Source organism: Strix uralensis, chromosome 24, assembly GCF_047716275.1.
Source record: "Strix uralensis isolate ZFMK-TIS-50842 chromosome 24, bStrUra1, whole genome shotgun sequence".
Taxonomy (NCBI): domain Eukaryota; kingdom Metazoa; phylum Chordata; class Aves; order Strigiformes; family Strigidae; genus Strix; species Strix uralensis.
Window position 1 is genome coordinate 7048653 of NC_133995.1, and position 13142 is coordinate 7061794.

General features: G+C 56.5%; 1 protein-coding gene across 5 annotated transcripts in view; it reads right to left on the reverse strand.

Moving 5' to 3' along the window:
* BLACAT1 (BLACAT1 overlapping LEMD1 locus) overlaps positions 1 to 13142 on the reverse strand; it is a 35322-nt gene that overhangs the window by 5566 nt on the left and 16614 nt on the right. For 4 of the 5 annotated variants that reach the window (XM_074893802.1, XM_074893803.1, XM_074893801.1 and 1 more), the window contains exons 2-3: positions 1815 to 2017; positions 1200 to 1518 (exon numbers count right to left, since the gene is read on the reverse strand). In XM_074893802.1, the coding sequence (XP_074749903.1) occupies positions 1876 to 1977 (102 nt within the window). In that variant the 5' untranslated portion in view covers positions 1978 to 2017 and the 3' untranslated portion in view covers positions 1200 to 1518; positions 1815 to 1875. Of the gene's footprint in view, positions 1 to 1199; positions 1519 to 1814; positions 2018 to 11805; positions 11934 to 13142 lie in introns of those variants that run through there. The other variant, XM_074893799.1, reaches the window with a different exon arrangement.

The window sequence follows — 13142 nt, forward strand, 5'->3', positions numbered from 1 at the left end:
GATAAGAAAATAAAATAATAGCTGTGTTGGTTCGGGATGTTGGCTGAGCCAACAAATCTCCTCCGAAGGGGAGCTGTCAGTGGCACATACAGCTCTGTTTGTCGAGTGCAAATCTGGTCTGGGAGCACTGGGCAAACCCTGCAAAGGTCAAGCCAGTTAATCACGAGGGGAAGATTTGTTCTCCGAGTGTGTTTGTCCCCCGCGGTGGGGGCTCCTTGGGGGTGTCAATCTGCTCAAGTCAATACCCTCCCTGTGCAGATGGGCAGTGGGCACGGCTGCCCCCGAGCATTTACCCCTTCCTAGGGGCTGTTCCTGCTGCTCTCCAGCATCGGGAGCACTGGGGCCATTGCAGCTGCTGGTTCCTCAAATGAGATCTCGAATGGCGGCTGCATCCAGGAACGGGGAACCAGGCACTGAGACCTGAGCAGCGGTCCCCAAACCCGAGGGGACCCTGGCTCACTGACACTCGCCAGTGTGCAGAGCCTGGGGCTGTTTGGAGGGTGTCTGAGCTGGGGTGTCTGTCTGAGGAGCCTCCGGGAAGGCACAGCATGAAGGGAGATCCCGTATGGCTTCAGCGGTGGGTGAGAAGGACGCACAGACAGGGTGGGGGAGAGAGGGCGACTGTGGGGATGGCCACGCAGCACGGGAGGAGGTGGTGGCAGGAGCAGGACTAACACTGGGGACAAGCGGCTCCTGCCCGACAGCCCCGGGAAGCGCTTCTGGCCCCAGGCACAGGAGGTCTCATATGGAGAAGGGAAGCACAGTATGGAAAAATTTAAGGATTTCTGCTCCAGAGGACATGTTTATGCTAGAAATGTCCCTGGAGTGACTCTCGGGTGCCCCAAGCTCAGGGGTTTTGGCCCGTTTGCCACACAAGAACAACCTCCTGCTGAGCATCATTGCTCAGGTGTGCAGGGGGTGGGGGACACGCACCAAGGTGTCCCCCAACCTGTGGTGCAGGAGCTCCCAGTCCACACCAGTCACACAGGGAGCAGCGTCTGAGGAGGGTTGGTGTGTCTGGTGCCTCCAAAACACTCTGGTGTGCTGCACCCATGGGACCAGGCAGGGCAGAGGCATGGAGAATGGCTTCTTGGAGTCACAGACATTTGCTTGAGACAGATTTAAAAAAAACCAAACACAAACTCAAAACCAGCTTGGTTTTTACGTTCAGCCAATTCTGCAGCAGCAGGACAACTTACCAGCCAGGGGCCAGCCTCTCCGGCACTATGACTCCAGGAAGGACAAGGTCTGGCCCCGGCTTTTGGTTCCCTCCAGGGTCTGTCTGTTGAGACTCGTTGGAGCGAGGGCAGGTTGGCTCGCTCAGGAGGGAAATCTCTGCCCCGCTGGGACGCAGGGTCCCTCTGACACTGGCTGCTTGGGTCCTGAGGGCTCAGCACCCGACCGGGCTGGGTGTCTGGGCAGAATTGCTGCAGCAGCTGGATCACGTCCACAGCATCTGCTTCTGCCTCTCGGCAAGGTCATTCCCGTGCTTCGGCTCTCGCCTGGCCACGCAAGTATCTGGGAAGAAGGAGGGGAGAGAAAATGAGAGAAGCTGCAGGATAAGTGTGCTAGAGCAGATTAACCAGCTGCTCTCCCCAGCCCGCTGCTGCAATCGATGAGCAAACCCCTTGCTCTGCCGCAGGCTCCCCTTCCCCTGCCAAGCACCATCCCAGGCCCATCAGCCAAGCAGCCCCCCAGCTCCCTGAGACACCCCGAGACTGTGCAGACAGAGAGTGATGCCTGGTGGGGAGCTGGTCCTTGGAGAGGCAAGAAGAAAGGAGGCAGCAAATTCCCTCCCAGCAGTCCCAGCGTACCGATGGGAAGGGGACGGGTCCCGAGGCACAGCTCAGCAGGGCACACGCACGAGTCTGCTCCTCACACCGCTGTCTCCTGCTCCGCGCTGGACTCTTCTTTCTTCCTCTTCATCTTGCAGAAGCCATGGAGCCCGCAGAAGCAAGCAAAGGTGAATTGGGGCATCACCTGGAGCAGGAGAGGTGTGGGAGCACCCCCAGGAGACCTGGATGGGGACAGGGAGAGGACTCAGGGCAGATGTACGGAGATGCACGGGCAGGACGGAGGGTGTAGGACAGATCCCCCAAAATCACAGAACATCACCCTGCACCGACACACATCTCCCTTCCCCCTCCTTCCCTGCATCCGAGGCCTCCAGCCACGCACTCCCAGATTCTCCATCCAGCCAAAGACAAGGAGATTAAAACTCCCCCCCCCAGCCCCTCTCCTCAAAAGCGGGGAACAATCGGGACAGACGTGGGGACAGCTTGCAGCGCCTAATGCATATTCGAGGCCCCGGGAGGTGAGGTGCCCTGGGAGCGCCCCAGCGCAGAGGCACCACCAGCGGTTACGGCACAATGAGGCACAGCTGAGAGCGGAGTTCACTCTCTTTGTGTCCATTTTCAACAGATAAAATAATGCCCCAAAGCGCAGCCCACATTATGGCCCAACAGCTGCAAAATGTAATTATGCAAATGAATGCTGTGGGGTTTATTTTAAATAAATAACAAATATTCTATCTGAAATACTATCTGAAACGAAACCTTCATTTTCTCCCTACTTTAATTTTTAGCTTTTGTACAGTTTGCAGAGGACCAGCTCTAATTCTGCCCCAGAAGAGGCAGTGCTGGTGCTCAGAGCGAGCCATGCCCAACCCACGCAGCGCCGCACCGTCCGGCAAGTCTCATCCTCACCACCACGACTGTGGCATCCCACAGCCATGCAGCGAGCAGAGGGACCTCAGCACCCACAGCACGGGGCTCCCTGCAGAGCCTCAACTCGGCGTTTTGTTCCCTGTCAGCACCAGCGCGGACAAGGACCATCTTGGGGCCTCAGTTTACCCATCTGTGAAATGGGCGCAATGCTCAAGCTGTGAGGGAAATCTCAGTGCAGGAGGTACTGTCACCTCCTGAGGCTCACAGCTACCAACAGTAGCAAGTAAAGAGTGACACCCCCAACGGCCAGGTACTACTGAGAGCCCCCAGCCTGCTGCCTGCAGCCCACAGCGCCAGGCAGAGTTTGGATCAGCCCTAATTCACAGCAAGGACAGCTGGGAGAAAATTAACCACAGGGAAAAAAGCCAAAGCAGGTGGGGCCCATGGCCCCCCATCTCTACACACTCTTCGCCAGCGGTGATGTTGCAGGGGGGTGATGCCACCTCCCTGCCTTCCCACTTTCCCCCTTTCCAAGGGGCCCAGCTGCAGCACAAAGCGAACGGCAGCAGCAAGAGGCATCACATTTAATTCACTTCTGCCGCTGCCCCCCCTCCCCAGCCATCTGGGTACCTGTCTAGTCGCTCCCAAATTAAATAAGGCTACCTCTGGAGCTCACAAATAATGACAACAGGCTCTTTAATGAGTCTCCCGTTCTGAATGGCTTCTCAGCGTAGCGGCAGGTCTCCGCGTCTCTCTTTGTGCTGCTGCTTTTTGTTACCAGCCTGAGAATGGGATTTTGGAGGGAATGGCTGGTGCGGAGGGGCCAGCCCGCTGGGGTAGGGGGCCGCTCACCTCCCAGCCCCTGCGCCCTCCCGGCTTTGCACAGCTTCAGCGGGGAAGGGACAACGGGAAGGGAGAAGAAGACTCTGAGAGCTGTCACCCTGGTTTGTCACCCTGGGTCTGACCCGGCACTGCCAAACCCAGATTTGACAAACACCCTCCTCGCCCGTGCAGGGCTCCCACCCAGCGCTGGTCCCCGCTGTTTAACACTCTCTGTATTAACCAGGCAAACACGGCACCAGACCTCCCAGGCAGCCTCGGGTCCCCGTGGGTGCCCGTCCCCGCTGTCCCGTGCCACCCCACGTCCCCCCCGTGCCCGTCCTGGCTGTCCCCCCTCGCAGACACAAAGCTGGCCCGAGAGCCTGGGCGGTCCGGCTGGGACCCCAGCGTCTATTAGGGACCTATTGATATATTTAGAGGAGCTTGTAACGCGGAGGCTTTTCAGGCTGACCCTCTGCCTCCCATTCAGGCGACAGACAATGATGAATGAGCCCTGGAGAATAGAGGCAGCCCAGCTGAGGCTGACGCTCCTGTTCTTCTTGAAAAGGTAGAAAAAGGATCCTGAAGGAGCAAGGAATAATTAAAAAATAAATGAACTGGCTTGGGCAGTGATGACAGAAGCCCTGCCTGATTTGCAAGGGCTGGGCATGCTTCACAGACCCGTGCTGCCCTTTCTATTCAAGGGAGAAGATCCTTTGGATAAAACTCCACTGCAGCAGAGAAAATGCGAGGAGCATTAAAAATGTAAAGCTAGAGAATTCTCTTTAGTCAACTGCATAACCCCAGGCCATGTTTGTCACTGTCACAGTGATGAATTGGGAGCTGTCTGGAATCAGCATGCTCACTTTAATAATGTCACTTTCCCTGAGCCCTAAAAAATGTCTTTCTGAACCAGCTGGCCAGAGCCCATTCCTTAGCCCAGCAATTACCCATTTCCCTGGGCTTCGCTGCTCTCAGCAGCCTGGCCGGCAGCTGACACAGGCCAGGTCCTGGTGCAGGCAGGGGAGCAGGCAGGGGTGCAGGCAGGGGTGCAGGTGCTGCAGGCACGGGCTGGGGCTGCCAAGTGTCACCAGTAGCCACCGGACCCAGGGAAGGGCTGCTCAGGCCCCGGGAGCTTTCTTTTCAGCCTATTTTCTTACTCTGCCTCAGCTTTTCTATTTCTGAGAAACGCCGTTGAATTAACTTTTAGCTACTTGGTTGGAAAAAACAACATTAAGTTTTGCATTTTAAACCCTGAATTTCAAAGCTGCCTTTTGCTGCCAGCGTGTCGCTTTTTTCCTGGGAAATGAGATCATTTGCAATGGAAATTGGTCCCATATTTTTGCAGGGAACCGAATGGAATTAAATGATTTGTAATGAAATGTAGAAAAGTTCCCAGAAATTTCATTTCATTTACCTTTCACGATAGCTAGTCCATCCACCCCTACAGCCAAGATTTCCAGGAGTGGATGATGATTTGGGGATCACCAGCCTGGTTTTCTAAAATCCACTGAGCAGACAACCTCGGAAAAGTCCCTGGAGAAGCACCTGGGGTGGCAGCTCTTTGCTCACGAGATTTGCAGAGACTTTCTCCTGAAGCATGGCAGCTCTGCGCCGTGCAGACGCTCCCTGCACGGAGGAGCCTTGCCTGGGACTTTTGGTCCTTTCTTTTTTAAGCATCAGAGGTGCAGGTCCTACATCCCCAGGGCTCTCTGCCGGGGCAGCCTGTCCTTGAGGGGACACAACCCTTTCCCACACTCCCGAGCTCCCTCCTCCTCACAGCCACAGGATCCATCCAATTTAGCTATTTTTCAGCCAAGCTTTCAAAATCATTATTTCCTAGGGTTGCTTTTTTTTTTTTTTTCCCCCCCCCAAACCTTGGACATCTCACTGCTTACAACCAGACCTAAGATAAAACCAACTTCAAAGCGGTTTCTATAATGAGCAGCAGTGCATTAGAAACCCAACAACAGAGGAGACAAGACTGGGATAAAACTAACCTGAAAAGAAGCACCATCCCTTTAAGGAGAGATAATGAACGGAGAAGCTGTTGCTTGGCATGTTTGCAGAGAATCGCTAATTAAAACATCGCTTCTGTAAAGTATGCTGATCCCATTGATTCTTCCCCCCACACAGTTAATTTGCTGCTAGGAAGGCAAAGTCGCAAGGGTCCTCATTATAAAAATTTCACTGGCTGCAGCTAATGGTTGTAATTAATAGGTGCAATAAATTTCAAATGGGCAGCCAGGGTGTTCATTAGCTGTGGGCTGACTCAGCACCGGTGGCCTCACCAGTTACTAAATAACCCATTTCCAAGCAGACGGGAGGAGGAAGGTGCTCTGTGGCACAACCGGCACATCTGTAATTCCCCACCGAGAGCAGAGCTGAATAAATAATTCCTGGCAAGTCCCGGATTTGTCTCTTTTTGTCTTGTTGGTGAATTGTCCGTGCAAACCTCCTCCAGCTCTCCGCCAGCTAACCGGGGGCAGGTTTTCTCAAAAGCACTGGTGCAGCCAAGTGACCTGGATTTCGTGTGGGACTGGCGCTCGAGGAACTGAACCCTCTGATGCAAAGGGTGGGTAAATACCCAACGATAATGTCACGGCTCAAACCCCGGGGAAGCCGTTCATGCAAAGCACAAACCCACGCGGGGATGGGTCTGCCCGTTGGGGACGTGGGCTGCAGTGTGGTTTTTAACACCCTGGTCCTTCTCTGAGCATCCCGTGCAAGGGCTGAGCTTTAAAATCTCCTGCTGAGCATCATCCCCTCTGCTGAAGGTCCCAGTGCCGCAGCCCCGTACCAGCACCGACCCTCCCAGGAGCCGGGTGCTGTCAGTGAGGTGCTGGGCGTCCCGCTGTGTCCCATTTGGGCTGGGTGCTGTCACCGCTTTGATTAAAAACCCCAAGCTTTCCAGTTCATTATCATCTGGCTGTAATTAAAATATTAATCATTGGCACTCTCTCCCTCAGTTATTCCCTGGGACCAACATCCACGGGGCTGAGCGGACCCAGCAAGAAGCTGGTGCTGGTTCTGCAAAGCCCACCCCGAGCCCTGCGCAGGCAGCAGCGGGCAGTGACCCCAGCCCGGGGGGGGTGAAAGGCCTGCTCGCCCCCATGGTATTTGGGAGCTGCTGCCCCGTTCACGAGCCGGGTGGCCCTCACATGCCTGAAGCCAAAACCCCACGAGGGATGTCCGGGGGGGCAGCGTGGGGCCTCTGTGTTGGGGCACGCAGCTGCGATTTCCCTCGCTGCAGGGCAGCGCAGGACAAGCCTGTGCCTCTCCCACCGCCAGCTTTGGGATACGGGAGCTCCACACCCAGCTCCTGGAGGAAGCCGGGGATGGTGGATGCCTCATTCATAAATGGCAGTTATTATCTGTAATTAGCAGCTTGTCCTGCTCTGCACATTCGCTCCAGGGAGCTCAGGAAGGATCCGGGACTGCTGGGAGGGTCCAACTGCTCCAGCATCTTCCTTCGCCGGGTGATTTTGGAGACGGAGCTGCCTGGGAGCACCTTTGCAGCAGCTTTTCCTCGAGCTCGCTTCTCAGGGATGGGATTTCGATTGCTGCCTTTTTAAAAATAGGTGTGTGCCTAAGTTCTCAAAGATGCTTTGAAAACGCCAACCTGATCTACTGTTTTATTTAATGCTGTGAATGTTTTATGAGGGTTTTTGCTTTGCCTGGCCCTGGACGTGGGCAGTAATCGCAGCCGCACGGGGCCGCAGGCAGAGGCTGCGCTAATTGAAAGGTGACTGGAGCTGCTGCTGGGAGGTGGATGCCAGACAAGCTGAGAGCTCACCTGACGCTGGCAGCGTCTCCTCTTCACGATGGACCTTTTCCAGCGGTCCCTGCCAATGCCTTCTGGACGGCAGGGCTTTCATCGAAACACTTGTCCCGTGCATCTCCCCCCTCGCCTCCTGCAAGCCCCGGTTGGGTGTGCCCCTGAGGATCAGACAGACTGAAAACCACAAGTCAAATCTCGCTGCTTAAGCCCTTGTGCATTGCCAGGGGGTACCGGAGCTGGACAAACCAGGACGAGAAAGAGATTTGGCAGAAAGTCACCAGCCCTGGCTCCCCGACCAACGTGCCCACTCGATTTTCTCCTGTGCCGGCGGCTCTTGAACACGGCACTGCAGAAACACGGTGGCTCGTGCTCCTTCTGTTTCTTCCCTGTTTAATGCCTGCCTTGCTAAAAGAAAAATCAATAGCATAAAGGGTAGTGAGAGCAGGTCTCAGGGGTGGAGTATCTCGTCGGTGTAGTGCAGACAGGCTGCCAATAATCCTGCTCTGAGCAGCTTGCCCAACAGCCACCGAAATATTAATGGGGGCTGCTGCCTCTCCAGCGCAGGTGTTTGCATCTCTCCGCGGTCTCTTCACGACAGGCGATGTCTGTACCCCCGCACCAGCATCCCCACTCCCCGATAGCTCCTTCCCTCAGTGTTTGCAGGGATGCTTGTGGCGATGGCAGAGGCTTTGCAGGGGGGCTCAGGGCTGTGCCCCCCTCGGGGACCCACCGCAGCGCCGCACCCGCTGCCCCACCGGCACCAGCCAGAGAGCATTTTACTTATTACTCCCCCACCTCAACATTTTGGGTTACAACAAAGCGAATGGCAAAATCTGGACTCCTCCTGTATTTTTGGTTAATTCGCCCTGTTCTCCCCTCCTTGGCGGGTAACGGCACCCTCGCTCCGGGCTCCCCATCCCTGACCCTGCGCGGGGTCCGGAGCAGCCCCGGGGCGGGAGCGACGGGGCCACACCATGCGTGTCCGACGGGCCCTGCTCGGCGTGAATGGCTCGGGGCAGCCATTGTCATGGGTGAATTTTCTGAATGAGCAAATCCTCATTAAAAAATAATTAAAACAGCCTGGTGAGATTGGCTTAATTCCTTTCATTTTGACTGATGGTGTTTAGTTTTGATGATTTATGTGCCACAGTCTTGCCAGCTCTCATGCTTTCATTGTTGGAACTCGGGGGATTTCATGATTTTCTTCCTTCCACACCTCCTTGAGTCATGGGATTACAGCTGAATCTCAGCTTTCATTTTTTTCAATGACTATTATTTTTAAAGATGCATTCCAGGCTGGTGAAATAAACTTGAAAGCCTGACACCTAATGACTCAAAGCTCAGGAAGTGAGGAAAAAAAAAAAAAAAAGAATAGAGAAATTGCTCGCTTCCTGCTTGGCAAGGGAGGTTTGTAACCCCCCCCACTGTTGTTCAGGTGCTGACGGAGGCAGCGGGGTCTGCGGTGGTGGGGTCTGTGATGGTGGGGTCTTGCAGCAATGGGGTCTGCAGCAGCATCCTCTTCTCCCACCCCGTCCAGCCCAGCTCTCCCAGGCTGCTGTGCTCACATTTAAAAAGCACAAATTTCCCAAGTCTCGCTGTATAATCGAACCTGTCCTCCTCACGTGCTCCCAGCCACCGATGTCCTTGTGGCACCGGGCTGGCCGTGGCCTCGTGGGCGCTGCAGGGACGGATCCTGCCTGGTGCAAACTGGGTGGCTCCAAGCTCTGTGCAACCCGCTGTGTCTGCGGCATCCCTGGCAGGGGCACGGTGTGGTGGGGAGATGGGGCTGGAGGTGCCCGCGCTTTTCTCAGCCCCCTGTGAGCCCCAGCTCGGGAGAGCCAACAGCAAGAAGGGCTCCTGCCATCACCTGGCAGCCGTTTCGGTGCCGGGTTAAGGCAGCAGCCACGGCCCTTGGAAATGCCCTTGGTCTCCGCCTGACGCTTTTGTTCTGCAGGGCTGCAGGTGGGGATGCTTTGAACCGTGTGAGAAAAGCTCGCTGCCAAAGAAAAGCCGCTCCCACCGCCCTCGCAGCCCCCTTCGCCGGCACCCGGCGCCGCCGAGCGCCCTTTCAGCTCTGAATGGGGACAACGGCGCCTGAAAGGCCGTGCCCCCCGCCATCCCCGTCCCCCTTTGTCTCTCCCTCTGCTCGCCACCCCCTGCCCCATCCGTCTTGCTAAACCTCTAAGGCCCTGCAAGGCTTCAATGCCCCCTTTCACTTGTTATTTGTTACCAAATAAATATGGGTGATTAAAAAGGGATCAGGAGTCCGTGCGGTTTGCAGAGGTGCCTGGAAGGTGGAGTCCCTCCTCTGTGTAGCCCATGGCTTTTCGCCCTACATGAGTTAGGAAAAGCAATCACATAGGAATAAAAAGCCATAGACCACAGCAGAGGGCTTACCCAGGATAAGCCAGCAGTCTTTGGGGAAAGAAAAGGAAAAGGGGAAAGGAGGGGGGAAAAATTAGTAACCCTTCCATCTAAGTTGCCCTCCCTCCCTGTGCCCAGCTGGGAGCACGACCAGCTCCTTCCTCACATGGGGACCCCAAAAATAGGGGAACCTCCCACCCAGAGCACCCCTCAGCACCACGGCATCGCAGGGTGCTTTCTCCTGGGTTACCCCTGGGTCAGGAAGGAGAGAGCCAAACCTGCCATGTCTGTCCCCTCAGCAGTAACCTGCCAGCGTGGTGGCCTGACCCTGGGAGGAGGACCCAGCGCCCTGCCTTTTCTGCTCCAACCGCTGTAATGAACTGTGATTGCAGGGACAACAGTCTCTTGCAGCAGAGGTGATGCTTAAAAGGCAACATGCCATAGCCTGAATCAATGGCAGCATGCCCAAGGAGCAGGCAATGAAACGGGTTTTTTTTACTCTCCCCATGTCCTGGCCACAGCTACACCTTATCTCTGTCAGTAAGGTGTTACTCCCCATCACATCTTTTTGGTGCTGCTTTTAAGGATCCCAGTAGACCTGATAAACCTTGAGTTATAAAACAGGTAGTCGCTCTGGTTGGAAATGGAGCAGCATGACTTTACACCAGCAGAGTGACTGTGCCTTTCTGTAAAGGACCACCTCGCTGTTTGGCAGCTTCCCCGGGAGCAGCCCAGGAGCCCACAGGGTAAATCCCTTTTGCAAGGGGGGAAAGGACTCGCCTTGGGGTCTGGCTGTACCCTGCCCTGTAGCTGTGTTGAAAATCTGACCCTTTGGGCCACCGAGGGACTTGCCCACAGTCACAGAGTTGCTCAGTGGCAGAACTGGGAACCGAAAACCTTCCCTTGGCCCCGCTGCCCCCGCAGCTCACCTGGCTGCAGAGGCGGCGGATGCTCAGCTGCGAGAGGTGCATCCAACAGACCCGCCTTTGTCGGCCGAGACAAAGGGCTTAAAGAAAGGTCTGGCTGCAAACTCGCCTCCTGATCGCTTCCCCCGCTGTTGCCTTCCCCCGTTGCCTTTTCAAGGGAACCTTCGTCTCTGTACCCACAAAAGAGGCATCTCAGGACAAGGTGATGTGTTTCATGGGGAGCAGCTGCTCCAGCAGCTTCTCTGAGAGCCAGACACAAACCTTATTCTTTAGCAAAAGCCTCTGCACCTCCCTGCACCTGGGGGAGCTCCTCCGGTGGCACCAGAGCTGCCCAGGTTGTCCCTGGGAAAGCACTGGCCTCTGCCTTTATTCTCTTCCCCTGCCAGGACACCGGCTAGTTCAGCAACAGTGACTGTTAATTGCCAGGAGCTGATGAGGTCAGCTCTGCTATAGAGTCTAGGAAACTCCCTTTCTTGTTATCCTAGCAAGAAGCCTTGGGAAATTCAATGTTTCTATAACTATACAGCAACCAGGTTTGGAAGTAGGAAGGATTTTGCACCCTGCGGTTCGTAATAGCAGTGAACATGTCTTTGACCTACAAACCAAACTTCTGAAGCACACAGGTAGCTCTGAAGTCGCGTTTTCCCAAGGTCTTTCCTCTTTTAACTCCCATATATGAATGGCGAGAAAAAAAAGGCCACCGTGTGCCCCACCTTCTGACACACTCACGCTCCCTTCTCAGCCCTTTGCTCTGTGGGTGGCAGCCACAGGACAGTGCAGCCGCGGGCAGCCCTGCGCACCGAGCTCTGCAGGAGCATCGTTTGGCCCTGGCGTAACACCTTTGGGTGCAGGCATCATGCAGGGGGGGTCTGCCAGCAAACACCCTGCTGCGTGAATGCCAGGAGCCCCGCGTGAGTCTCTGCCCCCCGGCTCTGGCACCAACCCACCCCCTTGTCCCGGGGGTGCATGAATGAGACAATCCCAATTTCATTGTGCATCGCACATTTGAGGGGTAAATCTGTCCAGCCAAACTTAGCGCCTCTTTGGGGTATGGCCCTGTGGCTCTGCTTCGGCAGCCAAGACCTTCCCAAGGAGGCTGCACCCAACGCAGGTCAGCTCCCGTGCCAGGCTGCTCTCCCCAGCATTGGAGCACGAGGGCACGTGCCCATCAGGGGGCCACCAGCCCCACACCACACCACAGGGACCCAAGGAGAGCCCGGAGCCGCCGGCCGAGCGCGGCTGACCTCACCTTTGGCAGCACGGCATCCTCTCCGCGGGAAGGGCACCACGCCAGCCGGCACGGGCCTGGGGATGGCAGCCGCCGTGGCATCGCCTGCACCGTCCTCTCCTCCCCGCGCCGCCCTGGCCACCGCCAGCAAAACCCGGGTGCCGCAGGGATGCTCAGGGAAGCGGGTGCCCGGCGCTGCCTGGGGTGGCTGCCCCCACCGCCTCCAAGCCCTGGCTGGCTATGGGGGGGGTTCTCATTTTCGAAGCCTCGACCCCTCCCTTGCTGGCTGCTCCCGCTGCCATCCCCATGGCCCCGTCCCCACGTCCCCGCCGAGCCTCGCTGCGCGGTCACATACTTGAAATGGTTGTGCACCGAGGGGCCGGGAGCGGAGGGAGGGAGCGGGGGGTCAGGTATTTCTCCATCCCCAGCTCCGGAGAGCCGGTAACAAAGGCGCTATTGAACTGCAGCCTCTCTGGTCTGTGAAGCAGAAACCTCTTGTATCTACTTCACTGCCTTTGATCTAACTCCCCCAGTGGGATGTATATTACTCATGTCCTGCTGCTCGGGTACTGCTGCCAGAGTGGGACGGGGGGGACAACCCCCCGCTCCTCACCCCGGGTTTGGGAAGCGTCCCACCGGCACAAGGCAGGAGCACCCAGCGCCCACCCTCACTGCTGTCCTTCCCTACAGCCCCTCTGCACCCCCCCCTCTGTCCCCCAACCCCGCCACCCTCCCAGACCCCAAACTCTTGGGGGATATGTGCGGGTGCCCAGCGCTCAGCCAAGTGTAGAGGCGGGAGGAGCAGAGCTCTGCGCCTCGCATTCCTCTTCTGTAATTAAAGCCGGTGCACTGGGTGGAGGGGGAATTTCCCAAAGGGTTTTACTGGCGTCTGGACAAGGGTCAGACAATGAGAACATTTGACAGGGTGCCCAAATCCGCTGTATCTTGGATACGCTCAAAGCCTCCCCCGTGCTGTTCGTCCCAGGGGCTGGTTTGCAGGAGCTGGGGGCTCTTTGGGCAGGTTGGGCGGTGGGGAAGGCGGGCGGGAGCTTGGGGACTCTCTCACGATGTCCCCGCAGCCTTCGCCCCAGCCAGGCTGCCCCAAAAATGCAAAAGCTTGAGCAGCACCAGCTTGTTCTGAAACTGTGTCCCCACCGGGATCCCCCAGAAAATTCGGGGTAAGGGCATCAAACGCACCTTAGAGATGGTACTTAGAGTAGGGCTTTAACAAGTGCTTTGCTGCCTTCAGCTCCCCCGGGGAGCCAGGGACACTGGGGGCTTAGCCTGGTTTTGCCAGTCCAGGGGGGCACTGGGATGCTGTGACAACCTGGCTGGAAACCATCCCAGCTACCCAAAAG